Source organism: Squalius cephalus (genome assembly GCF_949319135.1).
Source record: "Squalius cephalus genome assembly, chromosome: 16".
NCBI classification, from domain to species: domain Eukaryota; kingdom Metazoa; phylum Chordata; class Actinopteri; order Cypriniformes; family Leuciscidae; genus Squalius; species Squalius cephalus.
Window position 1 is genome coordinate 23,672,501 of NC_137137.1, and position 25,918 is coordinate 23,698,418.

At 37.1% G+C, this 25,918-nt stretch overlaps 3 protein-coding genes across 4 annotated transcripts; all 3 read left to right on the top strand.

The window, feature by feature from the left end:
- The first annotated feature begins 204 nt into the window (after window positions 1-204).
- On the top strand, window positions 205-8,584 carry mapkapk2b (MAPK activated protein kinase 2b). The gene is made up of 10 exons (XM_079897142.1): window positions 205-462; window positions 2,741-2,880; window positions 3,776-3,840; window positions 3,937-4,016; window positions 5,026-5,152; window positions 5,229-5,304; window positions 7,218-7,342; window positions 7,429-7,514; window positions 7,717-7,797; window positions 8,194-8,584. Exons 1-10 carry the CDS (start codon window positions 238-240, stop codon window positions 8,335-8,337), a joined length of 1,149 nt encoding a protein of 382 aa, XP_079753268.1. The 5' UTR covers window positions 205-237; the 3' UTR covers window positions 8,338-8,584.
- Window positions 8,585-11,579: 2,995 nt separating this feature from the next.
- On the top strand, window positions 11,580-16,526 carry fmodb (fibromodulin b). 2 transcript variants are annotated; one of them, XM_079897730.1, is made up of 4 exons: window positions 11,580-12,051; window positions 12,236-12,294; window positions 14,026-15,000; window positions 16,109-16,526. In XM_079897730.1, exons 3-4 carry the CDS (start codon window positions 14,064-14,066, stop codon window positions 16,258-16,260), a joined length of 1,089 nt encoding a protein of 362 aa, XP_079753856.1. In that variant the 5' UTR covers window positions 11,580-12,051; window positions 12,236-12,294; window positions 14,026-14,063; the 3' UTR covers window positions 16,261-16,526. The 2 variants fall into 2 exon arrangements, with proteins under 2 accessions (XP_079753856.1, XP_079753855.1); XM_079897729.1 differs by having other exon boundaries at window positions 11,581-12,051; window positions 14,048-15,000; window positions 16,109-16,525.
- Window positions 16,527-21,613: 5,087 nt separating this feature from the next.
- On the top strand, window positions 21,614-22,543 carry or90j1 (odorant receptor, family 90, subfamily J, member 1; the record flags this gene model as incomplete). Its single annotated transcript, XM_079897555.1, has 1 exon — window positions 21,614-22,543. The coding sequence occupies one exon, from the start codon at window positions 21,614-21,616 to the stop codon at window positions 22,541-22,543; it is 930 nt and encodes a 309-aa protein (XP_079753681.1).
- Between the last annotated feature and the right edge of the window lie 3,375 nt (window positions 22,544-25,918).

Consider the following 25,918-nt stretch of genomic DNA (forward strand, 5'->3'; position numbering starts at 1 on the left):
AGCCATGATACAGCCGCCTGAGAGAAAGAAGTCATAACAGTGAGATAAAATTACATTTATTTATTTATTGTTTGTTTGTAGTTTGTTGATTTAGATATGTTTGTGTCTGCGTGAAGACTCGTTCCATTCAGATAAAGATATTCAAACCAGCACTGTTAATCGGATCCTTTTAAAATCCTTTAAGCTGCTAAAGTCTTCACTGCGGCACAGACAGAGAACACAGTCTACTCTACCACTATGTTAGATAATACAGAAAATAAAAATGATTCAGTGCTTTCCGGTGAGCTGCAAGAGGGTCAGCATCAGATTGGCACTGTGCCTGCACTGAAATCCATACTGAAGATAAAGAAGAAAGTAATAACTGAGGAGTATAAGCTTGCAGGACAAGTGCTCGGGATAGGCATCAATGGCAAGGTCTGGGAAATTTTCCAGAAGAAAAACGGCAAACACTATGCCTTAAAGGTAGCTATCTATTTTGTTCATGTATATATTTGACAGCTTCATACCTAAACTAATACATATTGAAGCGAATGAGGTAAAAAGGGTGAATGTTTCTTCACCAGTGTCAATAATGTTTGTTAAAGTCTTGGTTGTTACTGTATTTGTTACTGTGGATTGATAAAACCAGTCCAAGTGAGTCCAAGTCAGTAAATATTGACTTGGCCCTTTTGAGTCCAAGTCAGTAGCCTAATATTGAAGTGTTTAACGGTAGACTAGGCTATGTTTCTACAAGGCTTTTGGTAAAGGGGATGGTATTCCTAAAACAACAACAACAACAAATTTTCACACAGTAAAAACTAAAGGTACCTCAGATATCTTATCGTGTACTCAAGGAACTTTGAATATTTCAGGTGCCTCAAAACATTTTCCATTAGTTACTGGAGAAGCTTGTATTTTCAGTTCTCCCAAACACATGGGATCCAATTAAGCACTTAAGCTCAACTTTGTAAGTTCCTCTGAAAAATGGCAAGACATTCTCCAGAGGCTCGGCCTGTGTGGTAATTTGAGGAACCCCATATAGGCTCAATTATCTTTTTAATTTTTTACCCAGATTAAATCTTACACTCTTAAAAATAAAGGACCCAAAATCATTTTTTTTCTCACAACAATGCCATAGAAGAACCAGTTTGGCATCCTCAAAAAAAGAACCATAATTTTCTGTGTACAGAATATTTTTAATAATCTATAGAACTTTTTTCTTCTATAAAGAACCTATTATGCAATGGAAAGTTTCCATTGAGGTTCTTCATGGAACCATGATGCCACTAGAGAACCTTTGTTTTTAAAAGTGTCAAGCCTTTTTTATACCATGGTATTAAGATGCATTTGGTTGATCGGATCACAAAGCTAAATACAGGTGTAAACAGGGTCTAAAAGATTTTGAGCTTGTCAATTTACAACCATCTCCAGAGGTAGTCGAACATGCATTGTGAATATGCTTTCGAAGTGTAAATAGTCCAGTTGGGTAGTGCACATATTAAATGATACCGTTACCGAGGTGATAAAAGCACCAAATTTTACACGAAGCTTCTTTAGGACCTCCTAAATGATTTCAGCCTAGGAGCCATGACACTTCCAGAAGTCCCCACAGCCTGCAGAGAAATGATCAAATGTTGCTGTGAGGGGGATTGTTCCACATGCAAATGTGGCAAAGCAAGTTTAGACTGCTCACCTCTTTGCAAATGCAACTGTAACGACTCATAATTATCAATTACAGGGCCAATAAAGACCATATTGCTAATACTTTAACATGTATTGAAGCTTTAGTTATGTAAAAGTTCATAAACATAAATAAACATATCAAAATGTTAACTTTGGGATTCATTTGAATACTTTATCTTGTGCAGGAACTTGAAAATCTCAGTGTTTTTAAGCATATTTCATTGATAATGATATACTTCTAATATGACATGTTACAACATTTATTTCCGAGGGCTCCTAGGCCAAAATTACACTATAGACCCTAAGGAAACACCATGCAAAATTTGGTGCTTTTATCACCTCGGTAACAGTATTTTCATTACGCCACCGGACTAAAATGGTCATGTGGTCGAATGGTTTCAAAAAGCCACAAGATTCTCCGCCTACTGGCCTAATGCGTGAACGTTTTGAGAAGCATGCTAGCCAGACGGGTTTGAAACTTTTGTCGGCTGAAGACCCAAGTTTGGTTTGAAGACAAAAATCGTACCAAGCGAAAGCTGCTGCTCTCCGTATGTTTTTCCGTTGTTTCCGGTCGCATTCATTTGTAGGCTAAATTGCGCAAGCTTATTTTGTCAATTAGATGGAAAGATCTGAAAAAGCCCATACATTTGCACACCCATAGACCCTCCCCTCGAAAACATCAGGACAGAAGTGGTTGCAAGTGGACAAAAGAGAAGAATAAAAACACCAGGTGTAAATGGGAATCTGTCTCCCTCTTCTACTTGTGATGCGATCGACCAAAACGCATCTTAACACCAGGTGTAAACAGGGTGTAAACTGTATTTTGAGAGAATACAGAATCATTTATATGTGCTGAGTAACATTCATTGCTGAGAGTATAAGTTTATCCACAGACAGAATTCTAGTGACTCTCTGAGGTTGAGATATCAGGACAAACTGCAGGCCCTCCAATTTACCTACAGTAATATGGGTTAAGGATGCTCCAATAAATTCAGTGGAGGCAAATGAGCAAAAATAATCCCATTAGTAATTTAGACTGTGAAGTCGGCTGTTCTTAATGCTCTTCGCTCACTTTCAGATATTGCGGGACACCCCTAAGGCTCGACAGGAAGTGGAGCTTCACTGCAGGGCATCAAGCTGCCCACATATCGTTGGAGCTGAAGATGTCTTTGAGAATTACTACCAAGGCAAAAAGTGTTTGCTTCTCGTCATGGAGTGGTAGGGCTTGTTAACACACTTAAATCAAATTGTTATAAATAGTATACTGGTATTATAACAGGCCAGATGAAAGTGCCTTCAGAAATTATTTTTAGAAAGTATTTTTTCGAAATGTTTTGTTTTTCATTTTTTTGTTTTTTTCTCAACAAAAAAAATCTGAAAATGTATTATTGGACACTAATTGATATTATTGTCACTCTGAAATATTGTTTTTAATTTAATTTTATTTATCCATTTCTAATGCTAGTCTATAACATAAATATTAATGAGATTAATGAGTCTTATACCATGGTCTGGGTGAATACTCGATTCTGATTGGCTGCAGGGTGTCCATTAAAAAGTGATAGAGGACACCTAGTAAATAAACTGTCAGGCGTAACCAGGGAAAGTTATTGTTTGTAAAAACTTTAGATTTTGATTGTAAAACTAATTAAAATATAAACTAATGTTTTAAAAATATGTTATTTGGCAACTGACCATGGTATAAGCGGGTTAATGCCCTTCGAGGTGTCCATTGTCAGGTATTAATGGACTTCGGCTGAGGCATCCGCTGCGCGTCGGACGGTTCACGCCTCGTCCATTAATACCTCGTCGGGCATTAACCCTTACATAATTAACAGTTATATCAAAATGTTATAATACCAATATACTATTTATAATAAACAAGATTAAAGTATTATAAGAATTTTTTTTTTCCAAAGAGCCTTAGATTTTTTTGCAAACAATTTGCAACAAAAAAACAGAAAATATATAATTATACATTAATTATTATTGCCACTATGAGATATTGTATTTAATTTTTTAGTCTGGTATATAAAATATTTTAGGTCTGTAACAAAAAAAGTGAGATTAATGAAGCATGATACTGCATTCCCACTATGTGTTCCTTAAACAGTATGGAGGGGGGAGAACTCTTTCGCCACATTCAGGAACGTGGGGATCAAGCTTTCACTGAAAGAGGTACAGATCCTTTCTTCAAACACATATGCACATTTAACATAACCAGTTATTAATTCTGTTTTTCTTTTTCCCCCTTTCACTCCACACAATGAGTAGAAGCCTCAGAAATAATGAGAAGCATAGGAGAAGCTGTCGAGTTTCTGCATGGTATTAACATTGCTCACAGAGACCTCAAGGTGAGCTGTAGCCATTATTATGCATCAGTAGAGTGCATTATATTATATTACTGTGCAAAAGTTATTACAGTTTTATTGTGTTTTAGGTTGTTTGATCAAGACAGTTTTTATATCTGGTTTACCAAAGTTATTCTTTGAATTTAAAACCTTTTTGATAAATGACAGAAAGACGACACATAAACATTGCTGAATGGCTAGTGTTTAAACTCTGGCTGAGGTTCGTTATGAAGTATAATTAAGGCATAAATTCAAATTTATGCATTTGGCAGACGCTTTTATCCAAAGCGACTTACATTGCATTTCAAGGTACACATTTACATTCTTATCAGTTCTTGCTTTCCCTGGGAATCAAACCCATGACCTTGACGTTGCAAGCGCCAACACTCTACTGTTAGAGCTACAGGAAACCTTAATTATACCCTTTATTATATAACTTTATACTGCCCACTGCATAGTTAACTGCATAACTTTATTATACCCACTTTGTAAATTCCTGTGGACATTTGGCCTACCCTATGTGTTATCCTGCAGTGGATTCAAATTTAAAATGTAATCAGTTAGATTTCTTTGACTTTAATTGAACATGGCAATTTAATCACTGCAATAAACCTTGCAAATAATGTACATTTTATGAAGAACAGTCATTCTGCAATCTTATACTTGCTCACTGCTGTAAGCCAAGATTTTAAATCAAGTTTAAATTAATTATGCATAATTTAAACTCAACATGATCATATAAAAGTGGAACAGTATTTGATTTTGAGACCATTTAAAAACCCTCCTGAAGATTTCCTCATTTATTACTTGTTGAGTTCTATAGTGTTAAATTATCAAAGTAGAAATTAGAAATTATGTGAGAAATGAGTTTATTGGTTCTAGAACCTAATATACGTATATTAAAAGTTAACAGTGTAGGGCTTACAGTTACAACACATCATAAAGCTAAATTCCCACACATATAAACAAATATCTTTTTATATTTCATTTTCAATCATCTCCTAATTGGCAGCCAGAGAATTTACTATACACGTCAAAACGGCCGGATGCCCAGCTCAAGCTTACAGACTTCGGATTCGCCAAAGAGACCACATCCAGCAACTGCTTGGCCACCCCGTGCTATACACCTTATTATGTGGGTAAGCAGACAAGTCCGTTTTGAGTTTCATTTGGTATCATAATACAATGAAATTAAAGCGAATCCTTCTCTTTCAGCCCCAGAGGTGCTTGGTCCAGAGACATATGATAAGTCATGTGACATGTGGTCATTAGGAGTCATCATGTACATCCTGTGAGTGGTAACATTCTGATGGCTATAAAATATCACATCGGTTCTATTATGACAACCATCTGAAGATTTTTAGCATGGTAATGGATATGACAATGTTAATGTATTTGGTCTTGGTTGAATAGATCTGCTACACTGCTGCTGTTGATTACTGCTGTTGTTGTAGATTATTGCTGCTGCTGCTGCTGCTGCTGCGGAGCAAGTACAGGAACTTGCTATTGCCAATACATACGCTGATACGCTGCTGTGAGTATGTAAGACATACTGCTGCTGCATAAATAGCATATATATAAATTACCCATAGCAGATCTATCTAAACAGGTGGAGCAGGGGAAGGTGGAGGGTTTCGGCAGCAAACTGCTATAGTGAATGCTAACCAGCCTTTTAAATGTTGTAAGCAGCAAGCTCATTGGCTGCAAATACAACATAAACCTAAGCTTGTGCCAAGTAGGTAATGCTGTGAACATCATCAGTTTGCATTAAGAACTTATCAGCCTCCGACATTCATGACAGAACTAGTCATTGCTTTATACACTCTTAGGCCCCATCCACACTACTGCGTTTTAGTTTAGAAACGGAGAATTAAAACGAATACGATCTCCGTCCACACCAGCGTTTTAGCTGCGTATTAGAATTGATCTCCGTCCACATTAAAACGACTGAAAACGCGGATCACGTGACCATTCACCAACACTGGGCATGCGCGTGCCGGTGTAAACCTAAAGACTTTCAAACATAGACTGTAAAAAAATGCTTTTAAACATCAAAATGTCATTTATTAATATGTATTTGTGTCAAAATGACATATAAAAATCTTTTCCTATTCTATTTTGCCTGGAAACGCTTCCAATACACTTGCGTGTCGCATGAAAAATAGGCGTCGGTTCTATTTCTAGCATGCACGCGTTTACCGCGCGAGCCGCGCCTGAGACGCGACAGTTTCTTACTGTAAGAAACTGTTCCAGCGGGTGAAGTTTACTGGTACTGAATATTACCTGTGTATACTCCATGACTGATGACACCCAATCATAGAGCCAAGCGTGAGCCTCTGCGTCATCGTTTCTAAAGTCCTCTGTTTTGACCCGTCCACACTAAAACGCCCGGAGATTCAAAACGAAAAACGGGTCGGCAGCGTTTCTAAACTTCTCCGTTTTGGGTCTCCGTTTTTGCCGTTTTAGTGTGGACGGGAGGTGCAAACGTAGCAAAAGGTGTCCGTTTTTAAACGAAAACGCAGTAGTGTGGACGGGGCCTTAAAAATAAAGGTTCTTTATTGCTATTTATGGTTCCATAAAGAACCTTTAACATCCATGGAACTTTTCCATTAAAAAAAAGTTTCTTTTTAGTGGAAAAAGGTTGTTAATATTATAAAAAATATTTTCACGTGAAGAAAAAATGTTTTTTTTAAGAACTGTTAACTAAAAGGTTCTTTGGGGAAGCCAAATTCAAAGTTCTGTCATGAAACTCTAGATGGTGCAAGCTGAGAGGTCCTTAACTCAATTTGCTAGAAATCACATCATTCTCTACAGAACTGATTGGTTCCTGTTGCATTAGCAGCCAGTGAGTTGCAGTGCACTTTCAGCTCCACCTGTGTAGATCAGCTATGGGTAATTCATGTACACTAAATTGTGCAGAAAGCAGCATGTTTAACATTCTCACAGAAGCGTGTATGTGGATGTATTGGCAGTAGCAATTCCTGTAATTTCTCTGCAGGAGCAGCAATAACAGCAGCAGCGTAGCAGATCTAGACCAAACATTTTAACATTGTCATATCCATTACCATCCCAAACACTCTGAGAGCCGTCATGAAAGAACATTCTTTTATTTGGCATTGCTGCGAAAACCCCGCTTTTGGAAACTTTATTTCTTAGAGTGTATGTTACTGATCTTTAATTCACAACCAACACGTATGCTCTTAGGTTGTGTGGATATCCACCTTTCTACTCAAACCATGGCTTAAAACTCTCACCAGGAATGAGAAAACGGATACGGAATGGCCAGTATGAATTTCCAAACAATGAATGGTCACAGGTGTCAGAGGAAGGTAATTTTATAACACGTATTATGCTGCATTTTGTTCAACATCACAAACATACATTATGCGATAAGACATTTTTCTTCATTCTGCAGCAAAGCAGCTCATTTGCCAACTGCTGAAGACAGATCCTACAGAGAGAATGACCATCACAGAATTCATGAACCATTCTTGGATCAATGTGAGCATTAGCATTTGATTTTTAATCTTTGATTATGCAAAGATCTTGCAGATCAAGAACACATTTAAATAAATGGCAATGATTGATAAATGATAAATTATGCTCTTATATAAGTTATTTCTACATTTAAAGTTTAGTAAGAGTACGTCTAGTACGTTTAGTAATTTGTAAGTCTCTCTCTTTCTTTCTCTCTTCTATGCAGAAGTCAATGAAGATTCCTCCGACACATCTGCACACGAGTCGGGTTCTTAAGGAAGAGAGCGATGTCTGGGATAAAGTCAAGGTCTGTTTTCTGTATCATATATTCAAATATGAAAAAAGTTCAAAAGTTTGGGTTTAGTATGAGCTTCAGCAATGATGCTTTAAATTGGTTGAAATAGGCAGTAAAGAAATTACTAATTTTGCATAAGATGTTTATATATATATATATATATATATATATATATACATACATACATATATATAAATGCTGTTCCTTTGAATCCTGAAAAATTGTATCATTTAAATTGTAATGTTTCACAATATTACTGAATTCTATATCAAATACTGTAAATACTGAATTGCTGATCAAACCCCAAACCCCAACCCCAAACTATTGAACTCTATAGAGCATCAGAATCAATGATCATACTTTTCTGTAAGTAATTTTGGTAAGTCTATTGTGTGTGTAAATGCACAGGAAGAGATGACTAACGCCTTAGCAACAATAAGAGTGGACTACGAACAAATAAAGATCAAAGCGATCGAGGACTCGTCCAATCCTCTTCTTATGAAGAGAAGAAAGAAAATGGCAGCTACAATGAAAGAAGCATCAGGACTGTGACAAACAAATACACAAGTGGACACATGCGTAGGTCTTGAACAGTAACAATCTGAAAGATCACTTTATTATAATTGAAGAATGAGGGAAAAAAATGGACCCTTTAATTTATCCTCCATTTATCATTCAATGTTTGCAGTTATAGCCTGAATAATATCTGTGTTAATGTCTGGAAGGATGTTTGAGGTGTTGCAGTAGTTCTTATGATTATTTTATGTATATTTTATATGTATTATATGTGTTTTCAGTCAGATTCTCTAAGTTTTGGTTCTTGGATCCCTTTTAATGTCTTTTGTGCACACACAAGTTTGGGATCAGTAAGATTTAAGTTCCTTATGCTCACCAAGGCAAAATATAGTAAAAACCGTAATACTGTGAAATATCATATTTTAAAATAATTGTTTTCTATTTTAACTTATTGTCAAATTGAATGTGTTCCTATGATGGCAAAAAGACAGTCTTCCTTGTCACATGATCATTCAGAAATGCTGATTTGGTGCGCAAGAAACATTTATTATTAGTATCAAGGTTGAAAAAAGTTGAAAAACTGTTACGCACACAAATATACATATAATATAATATAATATAATATAAAATATATTAAGATTCTTTGATGAATTGAAATTTGGGTTACACTTTATTTTAAGGTGTACGTGTTACAGTGTAATTACACATTTAGCCTAAGTACTGAGTAATAATAATTAACTACATGTATAGGGTTAGGATAAGGGTTTGGTTTGGTTTAGGATTAATTGCATGTAATTATGCATAATTTATAGTTATTATAGTAACTAGGCCTACATGTAAAACATTTAACAAGGACACTGTAAAATAAAGTGTTCCCGAAATTTCCAAAGAACAGCATTTATTTGAAAAAGAAATATGTTGTATCAATACACTCACCTAAAGGATTATTAGGAACACCATACTAATACTGTGTTTGACCCCCTTTCGCCTTCAGAACTGCCTTAATTCTACGTGGCATTGATTCAACAAGGTGCTGAAAGCATTCTTTAGAAATGTTGGCCCATATTGATAGGATAGCATCTTGCAGTTGATGGAGATTTGTGGGATGCACATCCAGGGCACGAAGCTCCCGTTCCACCACATCCCAAAGATGCTCTATTGGGTTGAGATCTGGTGACTGTGGGGGCCATTTTAGTACAGTGAACTCATTGTCATGTTCAAGAAACCAATTTGAAATGATTCAAGCTTTGTGACATGGTGCATTATCCTGCTGGAAGTAGCCATCAGAGGATGGGTACATGGTGGTCATAAAGGGATGGACATGGTCAGAAACAATGCTCAGTTAGGCCGTGGCATTTAAACGATGCCCAATTGGCACTAAGGGGCCTAAAGTGTGCCAAGAAAACATCCCCCACACCATTACACCACCACCACCAGCCTGCACAGTGGTAACAAGGCATGATGGATCCATGTTCTCATTCTGTTTACGCCAAATTCTGACTCTACCATCTGAATGTCTCAACAGAAATCGAGACTCATCAGACCAGGCAACATTTTTCCAGTCTTCAACTGTCCAATTTTGGTGAGCTCGTGCAAATTGTAGCCTCTTTTTCCTATTTGTAGTGGAGATGAGTGGTACCCGGTGGGGTCTTCTGCTGTTGTAGCCCATCCGCCTCAAGGTTGTGCGTGTTGTGGCTTCACAAATGCTTTGCTGCATACCTCGGTTGTAACGAGTGGTTATTTCAGTCAAAGTTGCTCTTCTATCAGCTTGAATCAGTCGGCCCATTCTCCTCTGACCTCTAGCATCAACAAGGCATTTTCGCCCACAGGACTGCCACATACTGGATGTTTTTCCCTTTTCACACCATTCTTTGTAAACCCTAGAAATGGTTGTGCGTGAAAATCCCAGTAACTGAGCAGATTGTGAAATACTCAGACCGGCCCGTCTGGCACCAACAACCATGCCACGCTCAAAATTGCTTAAATCACCTTTCTTTCCCATTCTGACATTCAGTTTGGAGTTCAGGAGTTTGTCTTGACCAGGACCACACCCCTAAATGCATTGAAGCAACTGCCATGTGATTGGTTGATTAGATAATTGCATTAATGAGAAATTGAACAGGTGTTTCTATTAATCCTTTAGGTGAGTGTATAAATGCCTTTCCTTTCACATTTGATCAAATTAATGTTGCTGAAAAAAGTATTTTTTTCTTACTGACTAACTTTTGACGTGTACTGTATAATCACTGTATTGGTTTATTTCATTGTTGCAGAAAGTCGGCTAAGTATCACTTTTCCTTTTACACTGTAGCAAGTCAATACAGTTTTTTTAAAAAAAAATGTTGTTTGAAAGTAGTTTCCAGTTTATCATTTCTTCACTTTTTTATCATTCACTTTAACCAAGCATTAATGTTTGTTTTGTAATGCTTGCTGTGCTTGATACTCAGGGGAGTGTGTTATGTTATACCCTGCTAACTAATAAACAGCAGCCTAAACCATTACATCACAATGTTATATAATACACATTGGTATGCATTATTTAAAGGGATACTTCACTTTAAAATTAAAATTCTGTCATCATTTACTCACCCTCAAGTTGTTTCAAACATGTATGAATTTCTTTCTTCTGCTGAACACATAGGAAGATATTTTGAAGAATGTCAGTAACCAAACAGTTAACTGGAACCATTGACTTCCATAGTACTTTTTTTTCCTACTATGGAAGTCAATGGTTCCAGTTAACTGTTTGGTTACTGACATTCTTCAAAATATCTATCTTTCTGTGCAACAGAAGAAAGAAATTCATACAGGTTTGAAACAACATGAGGGTGAGTAAATGATGACAGAATTTTCATTTTAAAGTGAAGTATCCCTTTAAATAAAGTATGAATTCATCTGCATTAAGCTCAAGAAGTGATTGCTGGTTAAACATTCCCTTGTGACAAATGAATGAATGACTAATTGTCTCCATATGAGTACTTTCCTCATTATGTTTGTTCAGCCATCATGATTTAATCAAATGCACCATGGTGTTTTATAAACATAAAAAAAATAAAAATATGGTTATATAAATATTTCCAAGTATTCTGCATTTCTTCATTTGATGGAAATAGTTTGCACATAAAACAACACTTTCCATTCATTAAGACCATTTAAAACACTTGCAGTGGTCCATAATGGGTTCTTAATTTGAACCTTTTGATATTTATGGATTGCCTGTTCTGTTTTTGTAATTCATATAACAATGTTTTAGCTTTTACTATTGCTAGCCAGATGTTAACTGCAAGAGATCCGGTTGGGCTACGTCGACATGTCCAGTTTTATTTGTTTCACTCAAATCTGTCATGTTTTAACTACAAGGTATTTGAATAGAGTTCACATAGTTTAATGTTAAGTAACCCTGTAAAACCACTGTAATTTAAACCAAAGATAAAGCATGCCTGATCATATTAAGTCAAATACCCGAAATGCACGCACACAAAGGCTCATCCTGTGCAAGGATAATTATAAGGCAGAGGTCCCGTCCTGACAGAATCTATGAAGCCAGGCAGTTAAAATGCAGATGTTTTGCCTTCTTATACTTGGCACTCATATTCACAAAGCCTCAGGCACAAAACACAGCATAACATGTTTGTGAGGCATTAGACAAATGTTCACTGTAAAGGCTTTGCATTGAAGGCTCTGGGTTGTGCAACTGTATCTGTTTATTGGAATGTGGTCTACTGTATAAAGCGAGGTACATAATACAAGGTACAGTTAATGTTTTTTTCTTCTGCATGTCTAAATGTATTTCACAATTAGAGTGTGTGTGTGTAATACAAACATTAATTATGTGCTAGAATAACATTTTCATTATTTTAACATTTGCATGGAGCATGATGTTTTTTTATTTACCCTCTCTCCACCTCTTTTCTACACTTTTCTCATTCCAAAGCGACTGAAGCACACACAAAATACCAAAAGACTGAAAAACCACAAAGTCTACAAACATAGGTATGTGTTTAATCTTTATTTTTTGCAGATATGTTGGATGAAAGCCTATGCATTATGATAAAAAACTGTTTTTTTTACTGAAGAAGAGAATTGTTTTTTGTTTGTCCATGCAGTTTATATATAACTTGACTTTAATGGGAATTTATTATTTTTCCTCTCTGAACTTTCTCTCATTTTAATTAAGTAAATTTAGTATGCTCTATTAAACTTAAAGGCTAATAATGTTACATGATTATTGCCATTTTCCTCAAGGAAGTTTACTTCTTAAACCAAAAACCTGAACTGTAATTTAAAAAAACACACACACACACAAATATGATGGAAGAGAAAGTTGTTCTTTCTCATCAACATAAATGTCTTTATGATTTTGATAATATTCATGGGTTTTGAAGAAAGACATGTATTGGTCTCACTCTATCTTAAGTGTCTCTTTAACTACTAACATCAAAAAGAATCATTTGATACAATGCACTTATTTTGTACATACACATTTTTTTATGGTACTTATATTTAAAAAATATCTCATAATAACTTCACCCGTACCCGTAACAGCAAGTGTTTTGCAATACAACATGAACATAAGTACATTGTACCGAACAATTTTTTTGATGTACATAATAGTTAAAGACACCTAATATAAAGTATGAATTAGTAAGTCAATTAGACACATCCATAAAAACACGTTACACAACACCCCCTCATTGAACCAAATGAATAACACAATACCTGGATTTATCCATCATCATGTCTGTAAACAGTACAGAAGCTTCCCTTAGGCAAAACTCCCCAAAACATTGTGCTTTCTTACAAAGGAAAAAATGAGATCACTTGTGGCATACTTGCCCAGACCTGAGAGAATGTTCATGATGTCTGTTTTAACCAGAACTCTGCTTTAACCAGAACTCTGAGATATACTGTTAAACATACCACATGCATATAATGATGATGATTTCTTGTAATGATAGTTTACTTTCAGGAAGATTTAAGATGCATGTCTGCTCCTTGAGGCTTGTGAGCAGTAATAATGTTCTTTGAAGGAAAATATGGGAGGAAATATGGGATTTTATACTTCTGAGCATTTGTAGAATAAATAAATATTATGACATAAAATGAAAATGAAATTTCAGGGTCACTAATCACAATAAGTAAATCAAATGTGTGACATTGATCATGTGATTGTTTGTACAGACAGTCAAATGTTCTTTCTTCATTGATGCACAATATGCTCTTTAACAAGATCATCATCATGACATCGTCATAATAATAATAATAATGTGAATAATAATTTAAATTATTTGTAATGAACAATTATGAATCATTTATAATGAAACAATACTTATTTAATTATAAAAATGGTAAAACAATAATGATAGTAATAATAATAATAATAATAATATTAATAATGCTATTTGATAATTTGATAACAATTTAAAGAATTTGTATATATAAAAAAAAGAATTGATTATGAATAATTTCTAATGGTAAAGATAAAGTATTTACATATGTATTTGCAACCCAAACTCATGAAATACGTCTCTATAGCACACCTATTATTTATTGTGCAATTTAAATGCAAAAATTAGTGTTTACGTGCATATGCACTGTAAACCCCTTGGGGGTACGTGTGTATTACACGTCATAAAATGCGTATCATATGCATGTAAAATCTCACGTTTTCGCATATTGCACGATAAATACAATGCGTGCTAGAGACACATTTCATGAGATCAGACTGGTATTTGTGTCTTGACAGGCAACTCGTAGTGACAATGAGAGGCTGGATTTTTCTGCTTTTGCTGGCAAGTCTTGTCGATTTTTCCATGACACAACAGACCAACACTTTGACCTGGCTAAGTTATCTGCGCAACCGAGCCTACAGTCATGGTTATGGCCGTAGCCACAATAACAATCTCGCCTCTCTAAGTACAGAGGATGAGCCTTCTGTCCTGGACTGCCCTTTGGAGTGCGACTGTCCTTCTACCTACCCCAAAGCAATGTACTGCAACACCCGCAGGCTACAGCACGTGCCGTTCGTACCATCTCATATTAAGTATGTATACTTGCAAAATAACCAGATCACAGGAATCTCAAATGGCATCTTTGATAATGCTCCAAATTTATCTTGGATCTGCATGCACACAAATAAACTGAGTTCTGACAAGATTGCTGACAAAGTCTTCGATAAACTACCAAACCTTGAGCGCCTCTTTTTACACAACAACAACCTGAGCCGTGTTCCACAGGGTTTACCACGTTCCCTACGAGATCTACACATGAACCACAACAATATTTCGGTAGTCCCGGGTGACTCTTTCCGTGGAATGAGCAACCTGACGGCCCTGCATCTCCAAATGAACGCCATTGAAGACCTCGGTAACGCACTTGAGGGTCTGCTGTCCTTGACCCTGTTAGACTTGCGAGGGAACCGACTAAAGAAGATTCCAGGAAGTCTGCCGCCAAAGTTGAGCCAACTCTACCTTGAGTACAACCATATATCCAGCATTCCTGCTGACTTCCTGAGCCAACAGCCTGAGCTGCGCTTCGTACGGCTGTCCCACAACCAGCTCACCAATGGAGGAATCCCACCCAACGCTTTCAATGTCAGCACACTTGTGGAACTCGATCTGGCCTTCAACAAGCTGGAGAGGATTCCCACTATCAGCACCAGTCTGGAGAATCTATATCTCCAGGCCAACAAGATCAAAGGTACAGAAAAAAAACACCTGAAAATGTTACACATAACACTTCCATATCTTCTCCTGAAAGTATGAGCCTGTTCTAATGGCATGCTTCAAAACAGCCATTTATTAGAAATGTGTATTGCTTATGTGCTTCCATATACAAAAAAGAGAAATGGTGCAATTCAATTCCCAGAATCCAGAATTTCAATTCACCATCCCGCTAGAGGGACGCTTGGCGCTCTTTTTTTATTGCCCTTTTTTAGTCATCATAAATTAAGCCTAGGTATCATTCGAAAGCTTACACTTACATCATTGCGTTACCATGGAAACAGTACTTAAATTCCTCTCAGCGGGCTCCTCCCCCTAGTGGGCAGCGTCATGTTTCATATTACAAAATTTACAAAACTATTTTATAATCAAAACCTTTTCTAATCTTGACAAAAGTATCAGTAAAAAAAAAAAAAAACAATCATCAAATATAGAACCTTGAGTCTCAGACCTTTCCAATCATGTGCCTAAACAAAATCTCATAGGGACTAACATTTTTTGTGATATTACTTCACATTTGGAATACAACTTAGTTAGACATGACTTTGATTTTATAGCATTTTTAGATTAAAAATGATTTTGTAAAATATATATTTTGTATAAAATAAAAAATGTTTAGTACAATTTTTACTCTTTTAAGTGCTTTCACTTTCACAGCAATAAAGTGAAATAAAAATGTAAATAAAATATGGATTATTGTGTGAAAATTTCATCAAATTAATTGTCTCTTGTGATATCAAAGTCGAAGCCAACCTCATTGTAATCCTTCTAGCACATCACATGACAACAGATAAAAACAAAAACAAGTTCCTTCAGGAAACAACAATGACACATGTAGTAGACAGTGACACACCGTGTCTACACCGGATGCGACAAAGCAACCATTGCAAATCCATTTGCTCTTCGTGTTTGAAGTAGCACGAGCGATTGGAGTACGTCATAAACAAAACAGTATCAGTTTACTGTCAGGGATTTGTAGACATTTGTACATATGATAAGTCTAATGCAAATCATTCATGTCCCTATTTAGGCTTTGTTTGTGCTTGGATAAGACAATAACTCACTGCTTTCCCTACATTTCTCAGAATTTTCAGTGAGCAGTTTTTGCAGAGTTGTGGACACAAACAATTACTCTAATCTGCGTGTACTGCGCCTGGATGCCAATGAAATCAGTGCCCAAGACATACCCACTGAAGCTGTACTCTGTCTGCGTCTGGCAACCAACATCGACCTGTAGGCCTGGGAACAAGCCAAAGTAACCTCTTCTCATATGACCATTGACAACATCTTACAAATAAGAGTTTAGTTATCATTTGTGTTATCTATTTGATAGTTGTGATTTTGGGGTGTTTTAATAAAGAAATCAGCCTACCAATATCAACAGAACATGTTAGGATAACGATTATGAAACCATTTGATTTATTTAGGCGTGAACAAGCCTTTATAATGTGAATTTCTGTTTGCATCCATGTTACTTCTGAATCAGGACAGGAATGTTAAACAACGTTATGAGCAAACATTCTTATAATAATGTTAATAGATTTGTTCAGTTATCTGTTTAATAATGTTATCAAGATGTTAGCACAAAAACTTTATTTATGCATTACAAAATGATAAAAATGGATTGTTTCCTTACCGTTCGGATAACCCTAAAAAAACGAAACATTTAGAGAACTTTAATAGATAACTTTTTCATAACTTAATGGCAGCGTTAGCAAAATGATCTTACAGAGTTCTCAAACCGGTTCCACGGAGGGCCTAGTGTATGCAGGTTTTTGGTCTTTCCCTTCAATTAGTGCCCAATTAAGACCTAGACTACCAGATGAGAGGAGATCTTAACCAATTAGTGACCTACTCAATCAGTTTGGTTCAAGGTAAAAGAGAAAACCTGCATACACTAGGCCCTCCGTGGAACCGGTAGAACATATTTTTTTGTTAGCTGGTTAGTTGCATGAAGTCAGTGTACTTGGCTACTGGGTGCAAGAGATATATGACTTTTTTTTATTATTATTTTAAAATATACTTGATAGTTAACAGTGTGTATCTTTTAGTAAATGCATTATACAACTAATGGTGTTCGTTGGGAAACTCTGGGTCTTTGCTTTGTAATTATACGTCACGATTTCTGGCAGTGGAACAATAAAGTATGCCTGAAAGTTAATTGCATTGAGATCAACATTTGAGAAGTTAATGAGGATGACCAAAACATACAAATGTGTGAAAACTGAGGAAAGTTAAACATCTAGAAGTTCATTAGAATGTTATGAAGACCATGAGAAGCTCTTTACATACCATCTGGATCCACAACAGTTTACACTGTACAACCTGATCAAAGCTTGCATCACTGCCATTGTCATTTATCTAATAACAATAAAAACCATTCCATTTAAAAGAACCAAATACTGTATTGTAAAAACCTTGTCTTGTCACTGTACATCTATATTTATAGTGATGCATTGTTGCTTGGGAATTTTTTGAGCCATCTTTAATCAGATGAACTTTAACGTTTCCCCCTGAGAACATGCAAATCCCAGTCATATTCATTAGGCTTAATAAACAGCCTTGACCTTCAGAGAGAGCTAAAGGGAGCTAGATCCGCAAGGACAGTGTTTACATTAATTACTGGAGATGAGTTTGTCACACACTGCCCAAAGGAGCTGATGAAATGTCAACATAACCTGGCAAAACATGAACATTCAGTTTAAGTCTTGCACTGGGGTCTCTGAGCAGTCACTCCAATGAGAGCTACTTCACCCAACCATTCAGTTCCAATACCTATAAACCTTTTGAATTTGATTTGAAGACAACATTTAAAGTCAGTGTAACTGAAAATCTGTGTATGACATTAAAACTGCAGTCCAACATTACTAAACATCTGACAGAAACAGAGCAATTGTGCATTAAATAAATATCAAAAATCTAAAAGTGCAGAGATTGTATACACATAACCAAAAGAAATAAATATAGTTGAATAAAAATACTTATTGGTGTGTGTTTGTTTAGCTATCAAGGAAGTGCAAAAATGTGAATAATTCTTGAATACATTCGCTTGTGCCTCAGAGAAAAACAAAACTAAAAGGTAATTCTGATTTTTTTTTTTTTATACGTCACAAGAGCATATACATATTTATGCAATATATATCTAACCACTGGAGATTCTTAACTCGGTAAAGCCTGCCATTAAATAATATTTTTTATTTTATTTTATTGAACCATTAGACAAAATGTTTCAAATAAGAAATAAACGTTTGCATTTGTGTTTATGTTGCATATCATATTTGATACATCAGGCATTTATGGCTCGTACAGTATGATATAGGAGAATATGGAGCTCATATTTGAGGAGGGATTTATTTAGAGGCCCAAACTGAGCATAAATATAACATTTTCTATTGTAGGGGGCAAAACATGTAATGCAATGCAATACAATGATTGTTGAGAGATGTACTATAAACATTCTGTCAGGTTTTTATAGACAGAACCCAAACACAGAACAGCCAGGGAAGCTCAAAAAAATTTACAAAAATGTAAAAGCAACACAAAAAAACAAAAAATGATAAAACATAACAGGGAAAAATGGGTAGAAGAATCCAAAGTCAAGACTTGGGAAGCAACCAGCAATGGGAGTACGAGTATAGAGAAACAAAACAAACCAGCACAGGACAGAAAACACAAAAGGAATAAATAGGGAAGGAAATGAGGAGGTAACAAGGGAGGACAGGTGGTAAATGAACCAATAAACAGGTAACAAGAAGGGCAGGGTAAAGACAATAGAAAGCGGAGCACATGGCACATAGAAACAACAAAAAAACAAAGTCATGCGCTCACACAAACATGCAGCCAATAAGAGCTCCGACTGCATGTCCACACAAAACATAAAAACATATGGCCGATTGTCGGGATGCTTTTACAAACTCCACCACCTGATGTAGAAAACCACAATGGCTAGTTGTCAGAGGGCTGGTTGTATTCTGAGTTGAAATATAAATTTGTTTGCCGATAGGCCCGGGAAAAGATGGAATGAGTACAACGAAAGTGATCATTAACGTCCAAGTGACCTTGGCTCAACTCTCTCTGGCTCAACTAACCTCACACATTTGCATGATATCTTCCCGCCAAACACTAGCGGATCATACCAACAATAGGGGTCGGTTAATTCCCATTACAACAGAAACACATTCAATGTCAGTGCTTTTACATATGCATTTAAACAGATAACATAATCACAAATAATACAATTAATCAAAAGTAAACAATATGAAAACAATCATAACATTAAACAATAAATCAATGTACCCAATAACACTGTGCACTGATGTTCACATGGTGATAACCCACAGGTTCATAATAACAGATGAAAAACATGAGCCGCATGCTACACAGAACACAACACAAGAATGCCTGACCAATGAACACAAAAATCAGGTGATCGACAAAAACACACGAGACAAGAGCACACGGCAGGTGAACGAAAATTCAACTTGTGCACTCACAACAAAAGACAAAATCTGGAGCATGAATTTCCGAAACCTTACACTGAACCAAAACCGAACTCGACAGGAGTGTTGGGATCCAAACACCACGTTCCACACAAAATGCAAGAATAGAGAGTGTTCATCTTGAAATATTACTAACAAAATAAAAGTTATTCTTTTATATAAAAATAAGTACGGAAGATTTAGCCATCTAGCGGTTTAGGTGAAAAATTGCAGGTCACTTGCGGAGGAACATTGTTTTTGGTAATTACTTGAATTGGGCATCGGCTCTAGCCTGACTACGTCAGACTTCCTACTTCCGCTAATTTCATTTTGCTCCTGTAGTCAGTCTGAGATAGCAGCGTATCTTTCAGTTTTCCACCGGCCTGAAAACAGCCGGGCCAATCAACGAACAGAGGGCGGGCTGAGAGCCGTGACGTAGACGCTGATTGTACCGTGGTGGATGCGTACTTGCATAGATTTACTTCACATAATCTGCAAAAGTCGTTCACAGCCATGTTCACTCCGGTATTTCGCTCGATGGTTTTGTTTTCGCATCATACATGTGTTTACAGTGGAAGTTAGATGCGGCTGAGCATGCGCATAACACACGCCATAACCAAACGTTATGTGATTGGCTTACGGGTAACCAATGATTTTAAACTTCAGACAAGCGCCCCCCCGCGAGAGAGAAACCACTTCTCTATTATGCTATTCCAGACTCTCTCTACGAAGCAAAGTGAAGTAGCAGAGTCTGGTATTACCAGGCTACATCGGCTCAGCTCTACAGCTCGGATGAATGTGATGGGTTGAGGTGTACCATTTGGGTTTAAAATGGTTTGAAATCTCAAGAATTATCACCTTCTCTCAAAAGCCAGTCCAATACTTTCCCTTTTTGCTTTGCTTAAGCTGCCCTTTGTGAATCAGAGTAAGACAGAGTTTATATATATACAGTACTGTGCAAAAGTCTTAGGCATGTTAATATCCCCACCCCAAAAATGTCCCCAAAAACGGTTTTAAGTCAATTATTTATATCTTTTGCTGTAGTGTGTCAGTAGGAAATATCAGTTTACTTTCCAAACATTCTTTTTGCCATTAATTGTAATAATCCAGTGGGATTTTTGTATGCACAAGGAGTCTGACAACAGCCGGTATGATCTGATCTCACCATCATCGAGTCCGTCCGTTCTCGCAGTTCTTCTGGATTTAGTCTGTCTCAGTTTCTTCCATTTCTTCATGTAATCACAGACGGACTCGATGATGGTGAGATCAGATCATACCGGCTGTTGTCAGACTCCTTGTGCATACACAAATCTCACTGGATTATTACAATTAATGGCAAAAAGAACGTTTGGAAATGTAAACTGATATTTCCTACTGACACACTACAGCAAAAGATATAAATAACTGACTTACAACCATTTTTGGGGACATTTTTGGGGTGGGGATATTAACATGCCTAAGACTTTTGCACAGTACTGTATATTTTATGTATTGCTCAACAAAAATAAATATTTTTTTGTAAATTTGTTTAACCAAAAAATCTGTACTGAAGCTTTATGTTCTTTTGAGGGGGGGGGGGAAATACACATGACTGATACTTACAGTATCTTACGATATCTTACAGTAGCCTTCTCAGGTTAACATATCCCATTAGATATGAACAAACCTTTTTTTCATTATCATCCTCCCAGTATCACCTGATTAAGATTAAAAATAACCAAAAGGTTAATTTGTTTTTAACTTGAGTGTTGTTTGCTTCAACTTCCCTGTTTTTCCTGACTTGAGGGACTCACCCTCATGTGATGACATTTCAGTAAAGCACATGAGAATATGGCAACCCTCAAATTGCATATTCAACAATACTATAAGACCAAATTTCATTTAAGGGCATCTAGAGGAACTATAGAGAGATTCCAGATAAACACATTTGATATCTTTGATGTGCAGATTTTAGGATCTCACACCAATCTTTTGAATTATTTAATGTCATCTTAGCATCATACTGCAGTGTGCAAGGCCTAAATTTCCCAATTATAGCTTAAATCATACTGAATTGTTACATTATAGCAATATGACATTTAATTATATTTAAGTAAAAAAAATCTTTGTGAAATGAACAGTTCAGAATTTAACAAACGCAAAGATTCTTTTGATGAAGCAGTTCTCAAAAACCTCACTGTGATTGTATTTGCTGTCATTATCAATTCTATCAATAGCTTGCTGCTTTATACTGCCTTCAAGAATCCAGTCTTCACTCAGGAGCCCCGCTATATCCTCTACATGCAGCTGATCATCAATGACATCATTACACTGACTGTATGTGTGTCTTTGTTTGTGTTTACGTACTTAGTGCCAAACTTCAATGTTGCTATCTGCTGTATTTTAATCCTCATTGCAAGCAGTGTTTACAAGAACACAGCACTAAACCTGGCTGGCATGGCTATTGAGCGATATGTGGCCATCTGCTACCCTCTACATCATGCACGAATATGCACTGTCCAGAACACCAAAATCCTGATCGGCATCATCTGGCTGGTGGGAGCTCTGCCTGGCATAGTGGACCTTTTTGTCGTTTTGGCTCTTCGTCCACTCTCCTTCTTTACCACTAGTCGCATGTGCTACCAGCAAAATGTGTTAAATTTTGAGTACCATATAATAAGCTATGCTGTTTTTAACATTGGCTACATGTGCTCAGTGTGGGTGCTGCTCTTCTACACTTACTTCAAAGTGCTGTTCTCTGCTAAAGCAGCTGCTTCAGGACCAGCTCAAGCCCAGAAGGCGAGGAGAACCATTTTACTGCATGGGGTCCAGTTACTGCTCTGTACATTGTCTCTGTTTACAACGGTCCTGGATGGGGCCTTAACGGCTCTCTTTCCGAACAATCAGTCAGCCATTTACTTCACCACCTTCACGCTCACCAGCATTTTACCACGTCTGCTGAGTCCTCTCATATATGGCATGAGGGATCAAACGTTTAAGAAGTACATGAAGAGTTCACTGATGTGTGGCTCCAACAAGAGAGCCATAGATCCTTCTGACTAACAAAATATGAATTTTCTGACTGCAGTTGCAGAAAAAAAAAAAAAAATTCTGTAAATAATGTTTATTTCAATGTAGACATGGAGTAGATTATATAGTGAGTGACGTTTAACCAGTGTTACTTTGTATAAAATCCACAAATCATCAACATTTTAAATTGTATTCATTTGTAATATTTTGTAATGTGATTTTACTGGATGAACTATATATAGTCTTCTCTGTTCAAGCAGGTAACCAAAGATGTAGTTTATCATGTTAACTATGAGCATGTCCTTTTATTGTTTTCAATTACTTTTTGTTGTAATTTTGAAGAGTATATCTATATTGTTCTATCAGTTAAAACAAACTTATTTTTGTTAAATGTTTTGCTTGGAAAGAGTGACTGTAGTGCCTTATATCAAATAAATGCAATTTGCTTGGATATTTAGTATTTATTGCAATCACTTTCTAAATTTTAGGATAAATGCTTTTTAATGACACTATTTATAGATTTATCTATATAGATGAAGCCAAAAGGTATTTGGATGGCTCCGTAATATAATTTTTTTCACCACTATAGGCTCTCAAGTAGGTTCTGTCTACCAGCAGAGGCTTTCGTTACATTTGATTACAAAATTGAAACCTTATAAAAAAGGTATTTGAATAATTTAGCCACATACAAACCACTAAAACAAGTGGCATAGTGTACAAAGCTAGTAATGCTAGACTTTTTTTCAGAGCTTCACTTTCTGCAATGACTTCTAAGCAACTCAAGATGGCAAATAGTAAAGTAACAGCAAGGTGTAGCTCATCACATTAACTATGAATGTATTGCACAATACTGTTTTTGGCCTATCTAAAATGACAAATGGGACACCCTACAACTATGTGGACTTCAAAAGCATGAACACAGCGGCCATCACAAGAAGGCAAGTGCACATTAAACGGTTAGATCACCCAAAAATGTGTCATCATTTACACAACCTCATGTCACTCCAAACCAGTAGCCTACGACTTTCATTCATCTTTGAAACACAAATTAAGATATTTCAATGAAATCTGAAAGTGGTCTGTCCCTCCATTGGTGGTAGTGGTAGTTGCCCCACAGTCCAAGCAACTACCACTTTGACGCTTCAAAAAGCTCATAAAGAGATTGTAAAACAAATCCACATGAATTGAGCGGTTTAGTCCAAATTTTCTAGAGACACGATCACTTTATTTGATAAACAGATTGAATTTAGGCTTTTATTCACATATAAACGTTCATCAACTCACACATCAGCTATGGTAAAAGGAAGCTCAAGCATGCTTGCTTGACGTGCGAGAACCAATGAGGTTCATTCTCGTGTGTAACGCTGTTTGAGCTTCTGCAAGAACCAATGAGGTTTGTTCACGTGCAACAAGCAACTGTTTGCAGCTTCTGTTCATGTTCGCTAATCAATGTTTTTATGTAAATAAAAGTCTAAATTCAATCTGTTCATCAAAAACGATCTCTCATATTGAACTTACTGTAAAATACCTTTATTTGTGTTCCTAAGATAAACGATAGTCTTACGGATTTGGAACAACACGAGGGTGAGTAATTGATGATAATTGTTTCATTTTTTGGTGAACTAACCCTTTAAGGTTGCCATTTAGGACAGGACTGTCCTAGACTGTTTTAAGTGGTTAAGTGGTTGGTTGAAATGCATGTGCTTACAAGGCAAGTCAAGTTACTGTAATAATATCAGAGCCATGAAATCAGACTACGAGTAAAAATAAAGCATGTCCAAATTACAAACAAAAATTTATGTTTTGTAATAAGTAAAAATATCGATTATTCTATTGAGTTCTGTAAATGGTTTTTATTTCAGCATAGACAGAGTAAGCAACATTCAACCAGTGTCTCCTGACAAGATGGTCGCCGCTGAAGGAAGGGTCCTTGATAGGACCATGGAGGCCGCGCCGCCATGGCCCCCTGGACTGTCTGGTCCACCTTGGCCACCCGAACTGTCTGGTCCACCATGGCCACCTGAACTGTCTGGTCCACCCTGGCCGCCTGCACAGCCTGCTCCACCCTGGCCGCCGGATCCGCCCTGGCTTCCTGCACTGCCGGATCCGCCCACGCCATACCATGGCCCAAGTCCGCCCACACCATGCCACGGCCCAGGTCCGCCCACGCCATGCCACGGCCAAGGTCCGCCCACGCCATGCCACAACCCAGATCCGCCCAACGCCAGACCACGACCCAGGCCCGTCCACGCCATGCCACGTCCCATGTCCTGTCTCCCTGCACGGGCCTGGCCCACCATCCCTCCCCCATCACCTCCTCCACTCCACCACCCTCCTGGTATTATGTTGTGTTTTGGTTTTGTTGGGCGTCGGGAGACGCCCTTAGAGGGGGGGTTTCTGTCACGATTTTGGGTTTGTTCTTGTCATGTTTCCTGTAGTCTGCTGTCGTGCAAGTTCATGTTCATGCTTTGGTTTTTGTTTTCATGCCACGCCATGTTTTTGTTTCATGTTTTGTTTTAGTTATAATAAACTGCACTTGGGTTCTAATTTACAACTTGCCTTCAGTGGACCCCTTATTACAGTAAAGCAGGCCACACTGTTGCTGTTTTGTACTGATTGTGCTTTGGAAACACTGAAGACTCTGCAATTATTTTGTTTAGCAAACTAGATAAAAAAGTTTGCAGTAAGCTTTAGGTGACAAGTTTGACGTTGTTTGGATTAGAAATGCAAAAGATATCGTTAAATATATCGGTAAAAGAAGCACTTAGAAGGTTGTGGTTTAAAAATAATCATTCTGACATTAGAGGGTTATGGTTTAAAAATAAACATTCTGACATAAACACTCAGTCAGCTAAACATTAAGTCAGCTACACTGTTTACTTCTGAATATTATGTTTTATTCACGGCCATCATTTGCAGTAGCCTATTCACAAACTGTTTGCTCAAGCGTAGCGTTTTTTCATTGTTCACTGTGTAGCCTGCTCCCTGAATCGTTGCGCTTATTCATTTGTGGATGTTAACTGAATCTGTAAGTCAGCTATGCTGTTTCCTTCTGAATATTATATTTATCTATAAATTACAGGAACGTCTTTCTGTCTGTGTGTGTGTGTGTGTGTGTGTCTGTTATTCGCATATCTCTCGAACCGTTAGTGGATTTCAAACTTGACAGGTGTCTTACTACGGGCACGAGTAAGTGCAGTACCAAGTTTGGCATTGTTTGGATTAGAAATGCAAAATACATTGTTAAATATATCGGTAAAAGAGGCACACATTGGCTTTTGTCGCTCTAGCCGCTGGCCACCCCCCCTCTCACACTGCACACTGAGTGAGCACAGCGCAGGACCAGAGGCCACTCCCCCTCTCACACTGACACTGAGTGAGCACAGCTGACCACTCCCCCTCTCACAC